General features: G+C 45.6%; 1 protein-coding gene across 3 annotated transcripts in view; it reads right to left on the bottom strand.

The window, feature by feature from the left end:
* CTNND2 (catenin delta 2) overlaps positions 1 to 17,650 on the bottom strand; it is an 826,448-nt gene that overhangs the window by 5,444 nt on the left and 803,354 nt on the right. For all 3 annotated transcript variants that reach the window (XM_074329072.1, XM_074329071.1, XM_074329073.1), the window contains 3 exons: positions 11,180 to 11,306; positions 7,351 to 7,482; positions 1,418 to 1,491 (listed from right to left, as the gene is read on the bottom strand). In XM_074329072.1, coding sequence (XP_074185173.1) covers positions 1,418 to 1,491; positions 7,351 to 7,482; positions 11,180 to 11,306 — 333 coding nt within the window. The remainder of the gene's footprint in view (positions 1 to 1,417; positions 1,492 to 7,350; positions 7,483 to 11,179; positions 11,307 to 17,650) is intronic.

The raw sequence follows: 17,650 nt of genomic DNA, 5'->3' as shown, positions 1-17,650 counted from the left end.
GTGATTTCTCGTCTAGAGCCCATGCCCCAATTTATTTATTCATTGGCCTCTTTGCTTTTAGCAACAACCAGAACTGAGGGAGGCTGAGTAGATGTGAGCGATATGTCAGGCAGGCTGGAGGGTACAGGCATTGACCAGGGGGTCGCCAGCAACACCAGATGTCTTCAGGAGCAGCTGGATATGGACTGAAAAATCGAGGGCAAAAGGATATCTCCTCTACTCACTCTCACTTCTCCTGTTGATGGTGGACTAAAGAAAACCATAATGTAAGGTCGAGGAGATCGTTTTTGTCTCCTTTACCTTCTTCCCTTGGAAATGGCCCTGCAGGGGACATTCTACCTGCGAGAAGAGGGTCCCTTTCCTTTTCGAAGATGCTGCCCCGCTGGATGTTTAGAAATTTTCAAAAACAAGCCATTGCTCTTCCATGATAATTTCATCTGGATAGTGTGACCAAGCAACAGGTTTCAGGTTTCTCTTTCAGCCTGACTTTCCCGACCTATGGCAGGAATCCAGGCCATCAGCGGGAAGCCAGTCCTGGCAACTGTCACTGGTAGTCAACAGGTATGAGAAATATCAGTCCTTCTGTGATGACCACCAAAGTAGGAAAAAAAATATGAAGCTGTCCATCAAGGAAGGAGCAGAGGCTGTGCCTTTTGGCTTTTAAAGAACCCACAGAACCACGGACAAAATGAGCCTTGGATGAATGTTGGCCGATTAAAACACACACACACACAAACTTAGACTGGTTCTTTAAGTACCTACCATTCCAGCGCGCCTCAAACTTGAACGTGAACAAAAATCACCTAGACACCTTGATAAAATGTGAGTGTGATGCAGAAGACCTCGGAAGGGTTAGGGTTAGGGCCAGAGGAGAATCTCTTCTGCATTTCTAGCAAACTCCTGGTGATGCTGGTGGTTCCCCAACTAGACTTCGAATAGTAAAGCAGTTTAAACTGCATCCTATTTAGTCATTCATATGGAAGTTGATGTATCTATTTTATTTGTAATTACCACACATAATGAATGCTTTCTTCCGAATAAGAGTTGGCTGGGTTACAGGAGGTACTTAAACCTGGTCTAGTACTCAGATAATTTGTCTCGTAACCAGCATCTTCCGCTTGTATAAGCGGGGCTTGCTTTCCTTCTTTAAGTTTTGCATCATCGGAGAAAACTTGCTGTCTACCACAAGACAAGGCGTGTGGTTGTAATAAGTCTGAGAGTGGTGTCAATTTGAGGCCGTTCCGACGACGGCCGCCACCCACATGGATTCCGTGTGACGTGTGAGAGAAGAGCAGCATTCTTTTCTTTTTCAGTTCTGTATGCATGTCCCATTGAAGTTAACTTATTTTTACAATGCCCGGATAATTCCCATGAGTCAGAGGGGAAAATACATACAAACGTTCTGCAGCTCATTTACCTGGTTATGTTTGATGTCTTCTGCGGGCGCACCATATGAATTCCTATACAAAGTTGAAATTCCAGTATTTTGAGCTGAAAGCAAAAGGGAAACACAAGTATTAGCAAAGAAAGCAAGATGTCAAATGGGGACTAACGGTTATTGAGGCAAGTTCTTGCCCTAACAACCTTTCTCGTGGACCATTCCAGGTGGAAGAACTCCTTTGGCCCCGGACACTTAATTTTTGCATATAGATATTAAGAAAGAAGAACAGTCCTTCTCTAAAATTCCCATGGCATGTCAGCCTCTTGCAATAATGTTCAGATTCTAGACAGGGTCAGGGCAGGTGTGACAAACAGATGGTCATTTTGCAAGTTTTATTGCCTTCCTTTCGGGTGAAAACTGGCGGATAATAAAAGCTTGTCACCTGCACTGAAGCATGAAGGAATCTGTATCAGCAGCTTAGTTTTTAGCTGGAGAATGACAAGAATGAAATTTCGAATTCAAGCTCACAGAAGTGCTTGATCATCTTTCAGACAGGTCATTTCTCAATGGCCCGAAGGACAGGCAGGAAGCACCACCTGCTTGCAGCCTGCGCGGCTGGGGTCTGGGTGTCTGTGGCCGTGGAATCCCTTTAGGCACAGAGATAAGAGGCATCCCCCCCCCACACACACACCCCAGTCTAGTGAGCAGCCTGAGGTCTAGTTGAAAGGAAGGAAGGTCTTCTCCAGTTACTTCCACAGGCCTGGGGGGCGGGGGGGGGCCTTTTTGCCCACCTCCTCGGCTGGAACCCTCCAGGCTCGAGCCACAGACCCAGAGGAAGGGCCCAGGGTACCACTCCCCTCATAGCAACTCGAAGATAATGATTAAAGAAAGCTTTGAAAATGTTTGCTGAGTGTCACTGGGGTACAAAACACTCTAGAAATAAAGAAGGGCTTATTTTTTGCTTCCAGTGTCTATGGGATAATGAAATAGGATGACACACTGTCTTTTCTCTCATAGATACAGGCCTCTACAGACACAAAGTCAGGGTAACCTACCATTTCACCCATGATTATTACTAAGAGCCCATAATAGCTGTGCAATAAAACTCCTTTTGGAAATTTTACTTGGGAAGTAAGGGCCGAGAGCCCATTTTCAATTTTAAAGACTACTCAGACTTTCTGGTTGAATACACATCACTCTTGTCTCTATAGTACTGTGAAAACTACCATCTCTTGCCTGGATCACTCCTACAGAATCCTCTCCGACTGCCCAGCTTCCGCTCTGCCCAACCCTGCTCCTTCGTCCATCCTCTTCCCAACAGCTGAGCGAGCATCTTGTTAGACATACTGGATGAGGTCACTCCCGCTGCTTATAGTGCTCAGTGCCCTGTCTGGGATTATGCTCGAAGCCAAGCTCCCCATTATGGTCTACGAGGCTCCAAATGAACCGGCCTCTGCCTAACCTCTGCAGCTTCTGCCCTTCGGGGAGCCACAGCTATGCTGGCCCATGTTCCTTGCTCGAGTTTGCCAGGTTTGTTTTGCTTCAAGGATGTTGCACGGCTGATCCTGCTGCCTGGAACTCGTTATTCCCCGGGACTCTGGGCTGCCTGCTTCTCCTCGCTGGAGGATAGGATTCGGCTCACATGTCTGCACCCTGCCCATGTCAGTTAAAGTAACCCTGCCCACCTGGCACCTTCTATCTCGTGACCTTTCTTTTCTCCGTGATACTCAGCCATGTGTCATTACCTTGTTGGTGAGCTTGTTTATTGTTTACCTTGTGTGTTGCCTACCTTCACCTATGAGAGCAGAAGCTCCATGAGGACAGAGATCGGTCTGTCCTGACACCTTTGCAGGTATCCTGGCATCTGGGACAATGCCTGGCCTCAGTAGATGTTCACAGAATGAGTGTTTTGTTTGCTGAGTGAACGAACGAATGAGTAAACCTTAGAAAATCTTCCTTCAGAGCTATAATGTGCTGAGAGGAAATGTCACTTCATGAACAAGGTGAATTTTTTTTCTGTTAGAATAAAACTCATTTTTATTTGATAGACCAAGCACTGCTATAGCCTTGCCTCCCTCCCTGTCGTGTTTGTGGCTTCTGAGCTAAAGGTGTTTCTACTGGAAGTGCTTTTCTCCTGCTCTTTGGCCACTTCACCTGTTTAGAGGAGTCTGTGTAGCTGAGATTGAACTTCTGGCCTTTGCAGACACACGAAGCAGGTGTCTTTACAGATGCTCTGTCCCTGTATGTCTGAGCTCAGAGCAGACTCACAGCAAAATGCCTTTCTTTTTAAAAGATTTTATTGGTGAAGGGGAACAGTGTGTACTTCCAGGACTTCTTTTTCCAAGTCAAGTTGTCCTTTCGATCTTAGTTGTGGAGGGTGCTGTTCAACTTCAAGTTTTGTCCTTTCAGTCTTAGTTGTGGAGGGCGCAGCTCAGCTCCAGGTCCAGTTGCCGTTGCTAGTTTTAAGGGGCTCAGCCCACCATCCCTTGCGGGAGTTGAATTGGCAACCTTGTGGTTGAGAGGATGCGCTCCAACCAACTGAGCCATCAGGGAGCTCAGTGGCAGCTCAGCTCAAGGTGCCCTGTTCAATCTTAGTGGCAGGGGCGGAGCCCACCATCCCTTGCGGGACTCGAGGAGTTGAAATGGCAACCTTGTGGTTGAGAGCCCACTGACCCATGTGGGAATTGAACCAGCAGCCTTCGGAGTTAGGAGCATGGAGCTCTAACCACCTGAGCCACCGGGCCGGCCCTCTTTTTTTTTATTTTTTTTATAGGCTTCAATTTCCAACTGAATCAACATATTGAAGATTAGAATGGCTTCAAAAGGCATAAGAGAGACACTGACGAAAACAGAACAGACCACTTGATGTAAAGGCATTTGGGAAGCTCAGATGGGAGAACAAAACCCCCAGGTGAATTTTAAAGTCAGGCCGTGTAGGTGCTGGGATCACACAGCTCTCCTGTGATGCGTGCTTCTGAACACGTAATGTTCCTAGGGAATCATGACCGCAAGAAAAAGCTAAAACAATCCTGCATGCCTGAGTGAACAGCTGACTTTGGTTTTCTGAGGGCTCCTCAGTGGCAGGAAACACTAAAGAGAGAAGACATTTTAAGAGACTCCATCTAAGCTAGAAAATGAATCCAGAAAAGGTGGGTGGAGGGAAGCCTGGATTAAAAACCTAAGTGGATCTGAATTTCTAAGATCTAGCAGGTGAGATTATAACCAAGGCAAAGAACTGCTTTCACTTCAAATTTTCCCATATTGCATTTCGAGGATGAAGCTTCCCATGGTTTTCTCACAGCAGAGGGAATGTTTCCTTTGGGGAAAATGGTAGGACATCCTCTGATGCCTTTAGAAACAAAGCAGTGGCAGTTTTTCAGATATTTTTCAATGCACAGAACTTTAAGTGTCCCTGGATTTATTGGTGAATGAGAAAAAGTACTGCTCTTGATGTGGAGGTCATAAGAAATGTGATCTGCAAGTAAGTGATGGGCACTTGATGAAGCGCTGCAGAGCAGAGGTTGGCAATCCATCCTTTCCATTCCTCTGTGAAATGCTGGCTCCCACCCGCTTGGCGGGGGACTTATTCATGCCACCACGGGTCTCACCACCGACACTAACACCCTTATCTCCACCACCTGCACCACCAATACTCCTGCTATCACCACTTCCTCCGTCACCACCACCATCACCACTACCTCCCCCACCACCACCACCTCTACGACCATCACCACCACCTCCTCCATCACCGTCACCATCGTCACCATCACTACCTCCCCCGTCACCACCAGCAATGTGATAATAACAGCTACCTTTTACATAGTCTGTGTTGGCTTAAAGGGAGCCTTCCTGTCTAAACATATTATTCAGTAAAGACCTTACTGTTCTTCTAGGCTTGCCACATGACCGATAGTGTAGTACTGAATGGCATTTTTAAGTAAATAAGAGCAGAGTTGTTTAAGCCTCTAAAGAAGTTTGAAAATTTGCATATATCTCAATACTGGTGTAGTCAGGATCCCTGATATTTTCTAGGGAAACTAAACATCAGAAACATAATAGATTTTATTTTTTACTTTATTATGTGTGCCGGACATGAACATGTACCGTTGGAGCTACTTCAACATAAACACCCCCACATTTCAAAGCTTTCTGGATAGTTCATTCCACTGGGCAAGAAAGGTAAAGTTAAACTTAAATAATAACGTGGTCAATTTCACAATTATTCTTGTAATTATAATCTCAGTTTGTCATCAGACTGCCAGTGATGTACGTACCTAGAGCAATAATAATCACAAAGTGACTGGGTCAGGTGACTTTGGTGTCACTACTACTCTGGAGTAATCAGTACAAATTAGATTGTCCTCTGAATGTACTGACTCTAGGGAACCAGCATCTAAATTCATAATCCCTTTGTTCATGCTTATCTACGACAGGGGCAACACTGATGGGGAAAAAGCAGTGCATGAGAATAATACGTTCTATATAATGAGCTCAGTTCCCCCATTCTTAGTTGTAATTTGTTTTTTTTAAAAAAAATTTATTGGGGTGACAATTGTTAGTAAGTTCCCCCATTCTTGAAACAGTCCAGGAGTAAGGGTGAGACATCCCCTTGTAGGGTCATAGAGGCAGAGTACTAATGTGGGGGTGGGGATCCAAGAGCGTCTGTTTACTATGCTTCTCTTTATGCAGCCATGCAGAGTTAGCACGGAAAACACTGCCTCTGGGGTAAATACATTTACCATTAGAAAAAAGTTTCTCAGGCATCCTGGTCTGGAAGACACCTCAATAAATCATCCAATTTGTCTGTTCTGCCTCTCTGCATGTCTACACCTAAGTAATATTAGAGAAATGTCCCCATGCTTTTCAGGTTCTTCTGCTGAGAGGGTCTCAGTGTCTGTTTAGGGTTGTGTTGTTCACATTCCAGTTTTATGAACGGCGCCATCTGGCCCTGTGCTATCACAGCCCTATTCCTCATGGCCTGTTTTCAGGAAAGACCCATCTCTACACCCATGTGGCAAAGAAGGATGTGGAGTCCCTCATTAGAGATCCTGATGGCTCTGGCAGCTCTCCTTTCCAGGCATAACTCCCAGACTTTCCTTCAGCACCCCCAAGTTCTGCTTCTCGTAGGAGGGGCTAACCGGACAGGGGGAGGTCTGTGGAAAGTCTGAAGGGGACGCCAAGAATGTGAATGACAAGGAGAGTTGTACAGAGTGAAAGGAGAGTTAAGGCCAAGTCTGATTATTAGGCTGGGCAGGGCATGCTGTAGGAATGGTGACTGGAACCAATTTTGGCCTCCAAATAGTCTCAGCTGATGAGAAAGGAGAGACAATGGGTATGATTGGGGTAGTGAAGGAGGAAGAGCATAAAAGATCAATGCCTCCCTAGGGAAGTGTGGTCATGGATTCTAATGTATCTTCTTGGGAGTTTGGTTTCAAGGCCAAAGGAGAAATGCCTCAACAGAAGTTCTGTGGGTTTCCCTTAAATCTTCTTCCTTTGCTCCCCTTCTATCTCTCCTCCTCTCTTTCTATCTCCCCTCCTCCCCTTCTTTTCTTATCCTCTTTCTCGTCCCTCCATTCTAATGGGCAAAGCTTGGCTATACCGCAAACCATCTTGGGTTATGCCAACTAAGAAGAAATTTACAGTGACTTCTCTCTCTAATGTGATAGAATATTATGAGCTGGGCAAGTGAGAGGGAAAGGAGTAGTAAAGAAAAGACTGAGGATAATGTGTGTAGCAGACATCGTCTCTGAGCTATTTTCAGGGATAAGATGCTCAGTTTTTACACCTCCAGCTGAATCTCCTCATCTCCAATTCCTGGGGATCTTCACTGTCAAGCTTTCAAGTTACCTGCTAGCGGCTAAGCCCTGCTGAGCTGTCTAGCATGGCTTGAAGTCTGATATCCCAGCCCTCTGCCCTGTCCCAGGTTAAGTCACCAGTTCCGAGGAGGAAATGCACAAAGCTGAGCTCACCTGTCATGGTGTCTTTCCTGGAAGTGTGTTCTCCTTTAGTTCCGTGGTAAGTGGCATTGCTGCCAGTGGACTCATAGTCTGTTTTCCTTTCTTTGAGGCTGATCATTTCCCGAGGTGAAGCTGGGGCACTTGCTACATAAAGAAATCAAAAGGATGACTTTTTGTGTCTCATTCCAGAACAGGGTTAGCTTTTCACACAAGCAGTTGAGGTCGTAAATACACCTGGCTCAACATATGTCAATATGTGTGCACGGGTCTGTTGATTTTCTTGTTCTTCGGACTCTTGTCTTTACCTAGTCCCTTACCCTGTATCATTTGGTGCTTTGCAGTTAAGGGGACACATAAGTTGGAGGCACGTAATTAAGGACTATTTCGTGGGGCCGTCTTCCTTAGAGAGACATCCTAGAGGGAACATGATTCTCCCCAGGTGTTGAGGACAGTTTTAAGAATGAGATCTGTCTTGGTTTCTTTATTTCTCTTTTCCTTATACTTTCCTTCCTCCCTCTCTCCCTCCCTCTTTCTTCCTTCCTTTTATTAATTAGATGTGTTTTAGAGGAGCTATTACTGATATTGAGGAATCCCTGATGAAAATAAGTGCAGTTTTATTTAAATACCAAGTTATCCAGAAACTGCTTAAAGGAAAGCAGAGGAAACAACTCCCCACACAGGATGATGGGTGGGACAGAAACAATCCAACCTGCAAAGATCGGCCTGCTGGGGTGGGCTGGGGGCAGGCTGGGAGGACAGCACCTTCTTCCTAATGGAGCTTGCGCCAAGCTTTTTTGATGAATGTCCCCAATAATTGCCCTCCCTCACCTCGCACCTCCACCCCTCACTGCCTGTCAGACTGGGGAATGAGCCCTGTCACCCCTTTGTGTCTCCATTTCTACAACGATAGGTTGTGATTATAGGATTTCCTGGGAATTCCATGTTTCTTTAACAAACGGGTCCCAGAACACAGGAAAAGCTGAACTTGGAGGGATAAGAAAGTAAACAAAAAGAGGTTTAGTTTTCTTGAAAGATCAGATGGGTCGGGAAGAACTAAACAGCCCTGTCAATGCAGAGACGTGTTGCAGGAAGTGGAGTAAGACCTGTGTGTGCGGGCAGTGAGGCATCCAGACGGGCACTGCCCCCCACCCTCCGCCCCATGGTTGTCCTTACATTGGTCTCCATACTCAAGATGCCACTCATATCCAGAGCTCAGTTAATTGTATCTAACTCAATATGAGCTCAGCAAAGCACTCTTCTGCCTCAAAGCCTCCCCTAGCTGCTTGTGCTCGAGCTTCAGAAACTCATTGAACCTTGGGACTCACCTGAGAACTTAGGGATTCAGGACCTGACCCTAGATCTTTTGAGTCTGAATCTTCAGGGGATGGGCCTAGGAATCCATATTTAATAAGCAGACGTGGTGATTATTAAGGCTAGGGGAACCCTGGGTTTTAGGACAAAGCCCTCTTTCCTTGCCTAGTGTCTAAGACTTTCCCCAATCAAGCCTCAGTTTACCCTGCAGCTTATTGTACACACTGTCCCTGGGCTCCCTCAGCTCTAGCCCCCTCGGTAAGCCTGAACATACCTCTCTTTTCACTCTCTGAGCCATTTGACTCATTTCATCTAACTTAATATCTTCTATGTGCAAATCTCTACGTTAGGCACTGGGGGACAGAAACATGAATCACTTCACACTTTCTGAACTAGAGGTGTTCACAATCAGGTGAGGAAGTGGACATGAGAATAAACCAGAATAAAAGGCAGGGTGCTCAGTAGACGTCACAGACAAATGCTAGGAAGGGGACTTTGTTCATCTTGTCCTGACATCTGAAACGCCTCCCATCCACTTCTCAAACCTATCAAAATAAAATTGAGGCACACTGCTCAGCTCTTGAAAATCCTCAGAGGTTGCCAATCCTGGTTGCCCATTAGAATTACTTGGAATAGTTTAAAAAATACAAATGCTTGAATCCCACCCAAAATCAGTTGGACCAAAAATCTCTGGGTGTAAATCCAATGGGAAGACAGAGAAACAAAGTCAGCCAGACTCCGTCCAGTTCCTGCGTGTTCTCAGGCCACGCTCTGCTGCGTCCGCTCACCTCCTCGTCCCTCTGCCCTCCTCTTCTGTCTTCTGCGCTCCCTCCTTCTCTCCGGGAGAGTCCCTTTCCTGCCTTTGCTCCTTGGCTCCTAGGTCTTTCTGCATCAAGGCTAGCCTTTTATTAGTCACTGCCAGGCAATCACGAAGGAATGATATTTTAGAGCCCCTTGACCAAAGCTTTTAAAATTAGAATCTACTACTGCACAGATGGTGGGGTTCATTAAACCACATCAAGTGTGTAATTATCTCCTGAGACCTCATGCACCGTGGTCTCTGGTAAACAGGGTGATACTCTGGGGAAAAATCAAATCATGCAAACAAGTGTTTATTAGGTGTCTTGGATGTACGTCGCCTAGGAAATACCAGGCAGCACCTTCCCTAAATGGCGAGAATGCTCACAGCCTGCTAGGGGCTGCTGCTCCTTCTGGCACCATTCCATCTTCCTTACGCTGACTGGTTCTTAGCAATTAGAGCTTTTAAAAAGATACTATCCTTGTGCTTCCCAGACTCAGTGGTCTTTATCTTTTTAAGAATTACAGAAGTCTGATCATAAAAAGCCACATCCGTGCTTCTCAGACAGGTGGAAGTTTCTACAGTCTGCCGGGGTGGGGGTCCTATTCTCTCGTCTAGTGTGGAACTAAACGTTAGAGCGGTGACACCACACTAAAAGCTTTCAAAGGGCAGAGACAGGCTCCTTTATTTCAGTCAAATATTCCCCGTTCATTTCTGAGTTTCCTCATTATCCTGACAGTCAAGTGCGGTGTCAAGTTTTAGGACAAATATCCTTGAGGGCAGAGGGGCCTCTGCTGGGGAATGCTTTCTGCTATGCCCTCTGAGTTCAAGTTTCAGGAAATGTTACTTCCTCAGCAGGGGGAGAACAGCAAAAAGCAAAGAGAAACTTTTCCTAAATAAAACCCAAATAGGGGTGTGTGTGTGTGTGTGTGTGTGCACGCACATTGTTTATCCATCCTTTCTCACAATAAAAACCAAAATGCAGAAATCAAAAGAAGAGTTTTAAAAACTTACACTTTGACTAAAATCACAATAAAACACATGCCAGGTATATACTAAACGATATGCTCATATTTCGCCCTTAATTTTTTCTAATCGTTGGTATCATATGATGTGATTGAAAAGGTGTATAACAATAAAGCATCTTTTCAAGTAAAGAAGAAAAGTTAGTTCAAAATTTAAGCAATGTGACGAAATTAGAAAAAAACAAACTAAACGACTTAAAAGTTATCGTTGGCTGTAATAAGAATTTATCAGTGATTTATCTGCTGGTTTAAAGGCAATAATAAAAAGCTAATCAGATATGGAATGGTAACGACACCCTCAATGACGTAGTTTGAATGTATGTCATCCTAAAGGAAGAAATAGCACATTCTCTCCTCTCCTCTGTTGTCCCAATGAAAATCAATAAAATGCAACTCAAACTATTTTAAGTTGGAAAAACGTCCACGGAAAACCCTGATGTGCGAACACTTGACAGTTTTCTTTATCCTTGTTCCTCCCTGAATGCCCGTCACATGCATTTCGTGTACATGACACCTGTTAGAAACCTGTTAGAGAGATTTGCTCTGAGTCTGTGTGTACGTAACACAAAGTCACCGTTGTTACAAAAAGGAAGCAGATTTATTTGATATTTCTGCAAACGTCGGGATGGGGACCGCTCTCTCTGCGGGGTCAGCTCTGGGGCTGGAGGGAGGGAATCAGGCCTGGTTGGCTCTGGGTGTCTCTTACCTGAGCGGTTGTTGGGAGACACGCGTACAGGGGAGATGGAGGGCGTGCGGGAGGAGGAGTAGGGCCTTTGCCGATCCCTCTCGATGGTTGAAGATGAGGCTACAAAGTGATACTGTGACCATCCATCCTGCAAAGACAGCACGCTCCTATTAAGTGGGGAAGGCAGAGTGATTCGTCGCCTCCTGACATTTCCACGTTCCAAGCATCTGAATTTGCAAAACATTTCAGCAGTCTGTCAAAAGAGATCACGGAGCTGTGTGCCATCGTCAAGGTTAACAGAGATGTGCGTGACTGGAGACCCATCTCCTCTGTCCTCCAGGCAGCCTGACACGGCAGGGCCTGCTTTTAATGCTTGCTCTCCTTCCCAAATGTGGTCTCTTGGCAAACCCGCGTCGGCCAGAAGCTTTTATTTAAATGAAAATATCATGCTCAGAATGTTGGATGACCCTGAAACTGTCTATTCTTTGCCTACCTGGTTCCCACTGTGTCTGGCTCTGGCCCTCTTTTCAACCATCTTCCAAATGTGTTTCCTCTTTTGTTCCCAGGAGCAATGTGTTAGGGATCAGAATACAGAGCTGCGTCCTGCCTTCTGGTTTCTGTCTCTACATTGTTTCCAGCCTCCGCTTGGCCACAATGTCCCATCCCCACCGGCTCAAAGCCTTCAGCACAACTGTGCCTGAGTATTCAGTCTAGACTGGTATGGTCTGTGCTTTGCCCCAGGAATTATAGTTTCCAATTTAGAGCATACTCAAAATTCATGAATCCTCCATTTATTCCTTGCAATATCCAGTTAATACAGGAAAAGCGTATGTGATATTTTTCACTATAAAAACCATATAAATACATTAAGGATCATTTTATGAATTTAGAAGAAGAAAACAAAAATAGCCAATAATCCACCAACCCACCCCCTCCCGCCCCCTCAGAGATCTCCTGATAAGATGTCATAGTATTTCCTTCCACTCCTTTTTCTCTTTTAATTCAAGTTTATTTCTATCAAAGTAATATGTTAAATAGCACAGATAGTAGAACAAAGAAAAGCAGACCCCTACCCCACCCCCACTTCTGTTTCACAGAGCCAATCATTTTCAACTCTTTCAGCTTTTTCTTTTTCTGATAATATTTACACTTTTAAGTGACTCAATGCTCCATAAAGAATCTTCGCAAATATAAATAGAAAAGAGTTAATGAAGAATAAATCTCATACTCATTTCAATATTTGTGTCGTTGTTTATCTATTTCTCATGCCTCCCACTCAATTTGACAGGCAGGATAACCCAGACTAGAAGTACGGCATTTTAAAAGCTATGAACTAGCACATATTGAGTACTTACCACAGGGCAAGATAGTCTCAACAATCCCGTGGGCTGGACACTGTTATTATGTCCGTCTTACACAGGAGGAACCTGAGTCTTAGGCATTTAATAGGCCACCCAGTGCCGAACAGTAACCAAGTAAAGAAACATTAATACTAAGACGTGGCAGACTGGTAAGTGCTTGAAAGGGAACAGGTTTAGGGCTGTGAGGAATGCAGGTGGGAGTGTGAGGTGGCAAGTTTATGGAGTGTGGTTGGCCAAACATTCTGGGAACAGTGAACATGGCAGCAGCGTCCTGGAGAATGCCAAGGAACCAGACACTGAAGCCAGGCTGGGGTTTCCAAGCCAAGAGAAGAGGAGATGAGAAGGCCCTGGGGTGGGGCAGGGCCTGGCTCGTGAGAGCTGTGACTAAAGAGGAGTGAGCAATGGGGGACCAGGAAAACAAGAAGCCTTCTGAATATCTAGGACAGTTTTGAGGGGGAGAAAAGAAACAGGGAGACTGGTGAAGAAGCTATTCCCCTGGAGAGAGGGAGAGATGACCCTGGCTGGGGTGGGGGCTGGTGATGAGCAATGGGCTGATTTGGCATCTGTGGGGAGGATTTGCTGAGGACTTGGCTCCTGGGTGTGGGAGCCCTACCCTGATGCTTCCGATGTAGGTGGCATTTACCGAACCAGGAACACTGGGAGAGACGTGGCTTTAGGAGGTGAAAGCGATACTGCTGTGTGCGACGTGGAGTTAGAGATGCCTGTTGGAAATGGAAGAGACGACGGAGGACAAAACAGAATCTGCAAATCGGGACTTCAGGAGTGATGTCGGGGCTTGAGATAAGATTCTAGAGTTCAGCACGTAGGTATTCTGTAAAGCAAAGAGAACAGATGGCGACCTTGCCCACGAGTGCAAACAGATGACAGCAGAGGACACAGCAGAAAGTGAGCCCTGGGACACTCCGATACTTATTCAGAGGGTTCAAGGAGTAGGAGAAGATTCAAAGGCTACTGAGAAGGAACAGGTGAGGTGGGAAAGAACCAGGGGTGTGTGAGGTCAGGTGAGACGAGGAAAGCCGGTGCATAAAGGGAGGAGGAGAGCAACTGAATAATAAGGACCAAGAACCGACCATTGGGCTCGGGAAGATGGCAGTCGGCACGACCGGAACAAAAGTACTTTCTTTGGTCAGGTTGGTGAATGTCTAGCTCAGACGGGCTCAAAAGATAACGAGACTGGATGACGGGAAATGGTCTGTACATCCTGTGGCATGCAGCATTTTGTGCGGTGATGGGCATGACGTAACACGGCGATAACACTGGTGATTCAGGAGAGGAAGAGAAAAACCGCAGGAGAAAGTTTCTTAAGAAAGAAGGGGTGATAGAGTTCACTGAACAGTGGGGTCATCAAGAGGAAAGAGGAAGAGAAGGAAGAGGAAGGAAAGAAGAGAAGATGTGAAATAATTCTGGAGGTAAATGGAGAGTACGTTGACTCTGGCCAGTTGTCCAGTGGCCAGGAGCCGAGAGGCGAGTTGAGGCAATGAATTCAAAGTGAGAAGACGAATCCAGCCACATTCAGCTGCCCTGGGGCCGGTGTGGAGTAGATGGTATTGGATGGGGGTGATCAGGAAAGTAACTGGAAGGAGACAGGGACAAGGGAGTGTAAAGGAAACATCACGGAGGCCCACGGATTGGAATCGGGCAGAGAGGAAAGTGAAGATATGGGGGAGGAGATGGAGAATGAAAACTAGTCAGTGGATTGGAGCCTTTTAGGATTAAAAGGCTCATAGGCTGTTGGAGTGGGGGGTACTTCACAGACGCCAGGGATTTTCTTGAGGGAAGCGAGAAGAGTAATTTCTAGAAAGAGCTATGAGGCGCAAAGAGGATACCTACCCCCTCCTCCGAGCCTAGGGATGTGGGGTGAGGGGGATGAGGTTGCAGGGGAATGGGCGGGAGTCATGTCCTCAGGGACAGCCTGGTATCAGAGCAAGACAGTAAAACAAAGAAGGGCAGGTAATCATGACAAGAGATCGGGATTTGCTGAAAGCAGACCATGGGCTCCAGGGGGAAAGGAAAGGGAGCTGGGCAGGAGGAAGGCAAAGTTTTGGGGCAGATCACTGCTATTCATAGCCTTCGAATGCCGAGCCCAGAAACAATGGATGCCCAGGAGCTTGGGCATTTGGTGGTTGTAAGGGTGAAATCAATAATGCAGTTAGACTGAGCTAGTTTGCAGCTTGGCTCACCACGTAGCTCACTATCTAGCGACCTGTAATCAGACTTGGTTTGTTTGCAGTTAGACCCATCCTGATATTCAGCTGTGTTCTCTTTGTTTCTGCCCTCACTGATTAACTGAAGAACTCTGTTTGTTCCCTTTCTCAAGGCCACCCATACCCTATTAATGAACAAATCCTAACCTGGAAAAGAGCAGTTTCTTAACTCTTAGGCGCCCGGACACAGGAATGCAATTTACAACTCCCTTGCAGTTTGTACTGGTGACGCACAGTCCCAGGCCTCGATGGCTGAGTCCGGAGAGAACACCGCCTTCAGACAGACCAGACCCCAGGGAGGAGGTCAGCCCTCAGACCTGCCTGACCGGCACCCCCTTCCCTATATAAGAAAAAGGTAACCTGAAGTTAAGTGCAGCTGCGTGTCAGGCTCTGCCCTGGCAAAGGAGTCTGCCAGTAATTCTCTCTTCCTAACTTGAGTAAAACCTTTTCCTTGCCCTCCCACTTTATAGAGTCTGTGAATGCTTTCACCGTTTGTGAACGACCGGGGTTAATTCCACGCCACGACAGTGGTGACTGAGGTGACAGGTAGGAAGGGCGTAAGGTGAAAATACTCCTTAAGGAAAGGTGGGAGCGAGCTACCGTGAGGGGTGGGCGTCAGGGCAGCAGGAGAAAGTGTCTCCACGGGAATCCTGTGTATCTCCCTTAACTCCTCAGAGGGTGGTGGCTGGAGGGAGCAGTCTGACAAAAGCATGTGCAGGATGGAAAGATTTCAAGTGTGTAAACTCACGATGTGGAGTAAAAAATTTGTTTAAAAAAGATATTCCTTCGTTTGGAAGAGAATGCTTTGTTGTTGACAGCACAAATCCTTAAATACGACCAAACAGAGGAAGATCATTTTATGTTTGTCTCACTTGCAACTGAGAAGATGTACTTTGGGGTCCCCAAATAATGTCTCAGGAAATTGCTTTAATCAAAACCTTGGCTTGGTCATGAATAAATAATAATACGCCATATGTCATGAAAGGTGAGCAAGGTACTTCACATGAAGAGTATCGGCTAACATTTGATATATTCTAAGACCAAAGGAGACACTAGACAAAAATAAAGTCCAGGCTTGGTTTTACTTGGTGAGATGGCACTGGATTACTCAGTACCTCTGTCTTATGCAGGTGACTGAAGGTATGTTTTGCTCAGAAGTTCAGATCTCATGCTACTTAGATTACTTTGGGACCATGTAAGTATTTACACCTCTGGAAATGGTAGGGAAGTGCATGTAATAATAAAACTACTTATGAAGCAAAGCACTCTTCTAAGGACACACCAAAAAAGCTTTGAAATCCTTCATAAGACCCCCTCCTGAGAATGCTACCACGACAGAAACATGATCTCGCAGGTAAGTTGTCTATGGGTAACAGGATTGGCAGGTACCAGAGGATGATGACAAGTGTGTCAGAGGCACAGAGAACACCACTCCTGAGTCAGACGCCTCTGCACATGGCCACCGATGGTCTGCATGGGGGCACAGAAGATTTGAAAGGAGGTCAGCGGGGTGTGGGGGAGCTTAGGGAACAAGGCAGAGTGGAAATCCAACTGAGGCTCTTAGTCAGAGCAGTTTCTGGGGCCACAGCTTGGGAGCCCCTGGAGGGTCAAGAAGAGGAGATCTGGTTACTTCTCCATCTCCATCTTCCCTCTCATTCACAGAAGCAGAGGGAAAGGTGGGATGCCCAAAACGAAGAATGTCAACATTGCCTAGAAGAGACCTGCAGTTTCAAGTGGGATGGTATATACTTCCAAACATCATGGAAAACATGTAACACTGGATGCTAGAGGTCAGGGGACAGATCAATCAACCCTCATTTCAGTTATGCTGAATGATTACCTTGAGGATGAATTTCCTGCCCCTCCACATCTTTTATTGCATGAAACTTTTCATCATTCAATTTAAAAAAAAATGTTTTGCTTTCTAAAGAAGAAGGGAAATCAAGATACATTTTCTTCAAGAAAGTTATTGCTAAGCAAACACTTCTTTTATCCACATAGCCATGAAATACTTATCTAGACAGCTTGCAATCAATTTATTATTCATTTACTTCCCACTGTCACTCAGAAAGCCTTGACAGTGGTTTACATAAATGCATACAGGTTGGGCATGTGGCTTTTAAATCGCTATTTGTCTCCTTGATCACTACTTTTTTTTTCTTCGAGTTTTAACTCACTGTAGACCAGAGGCTATGCCTTCAATTCTATTCTTTTGGGTGCTTAACCATAGTTACGCTTTGCATCAGCCCTTTGGCCTCTAGAGATGAGATGAGACAGCTCAGAAGAAAAACAGAATGAAGTGTGGCCATAGTAACTGGGGAAGGGCTCTTAATCCTTAACATTGATGATAAGGAAACTCTTTTAATATCTGTCATTCACCTTCAGCAGAACGACCTAGAAGTTGTGCCCTTCAGCTCAAGACCCAGCCAAGCTGTCAAACATGTGATATGATATCTGTGCCTCAAATTGGTTTTTATTTTTAACACATTAAACTTAAAACTGGAGGTTGTTAAATTGTTCCAAATATATAGAGATAGAAATACAAAAGAGTTCAAAGTCACTGAACTTTAAATTGCCACGAGGAATAATCTGATTTTCTTTATCTTACCCTTTCACTGTCCTTCCGCTGGTTTCAGCTTCTGTGTTAAAGTCCCCGTGTGGTTCTTTATGGCACTGTATTATTCCCCAGAGCCACTCTCATCTGGATTGGTACTTTCAATGGCCCAGAATGCACGAGAATCAAGGTGCTGTTCTTTACAGCCTTAGAGCCTCGGGTCTTCACAGTATGTCTACATGGCCGTCACTCTATTTAGTTCCTACAGATCTTTCCCTTAAGTATTTTGAGGTCCCTGAATTTGTAAGAATCTCCATTGTGCATTTTTGACCATCCTGCAAACAGCTCCAAG

Source organism: Rhinolophus sinicus, linkage group LG03 (assembly GCF_036562045.2).
Source record: "Rhinolophus sinicus isolate RSC01 linkage group LG03, ASM3656204v1, whole genome shotgun sequence".
NCBI lineage: Eukaryota > Metazoa > Chordata > Mammalia > Chiroptera > Rhinolophidae > Rhinolophus > Rhinolophus sinicus.
The sequence above is the reverse complement of the archived record's forward strand: the minus strand, read 5'-3'. Positions and strand labels throughout refer to the sequence as shown.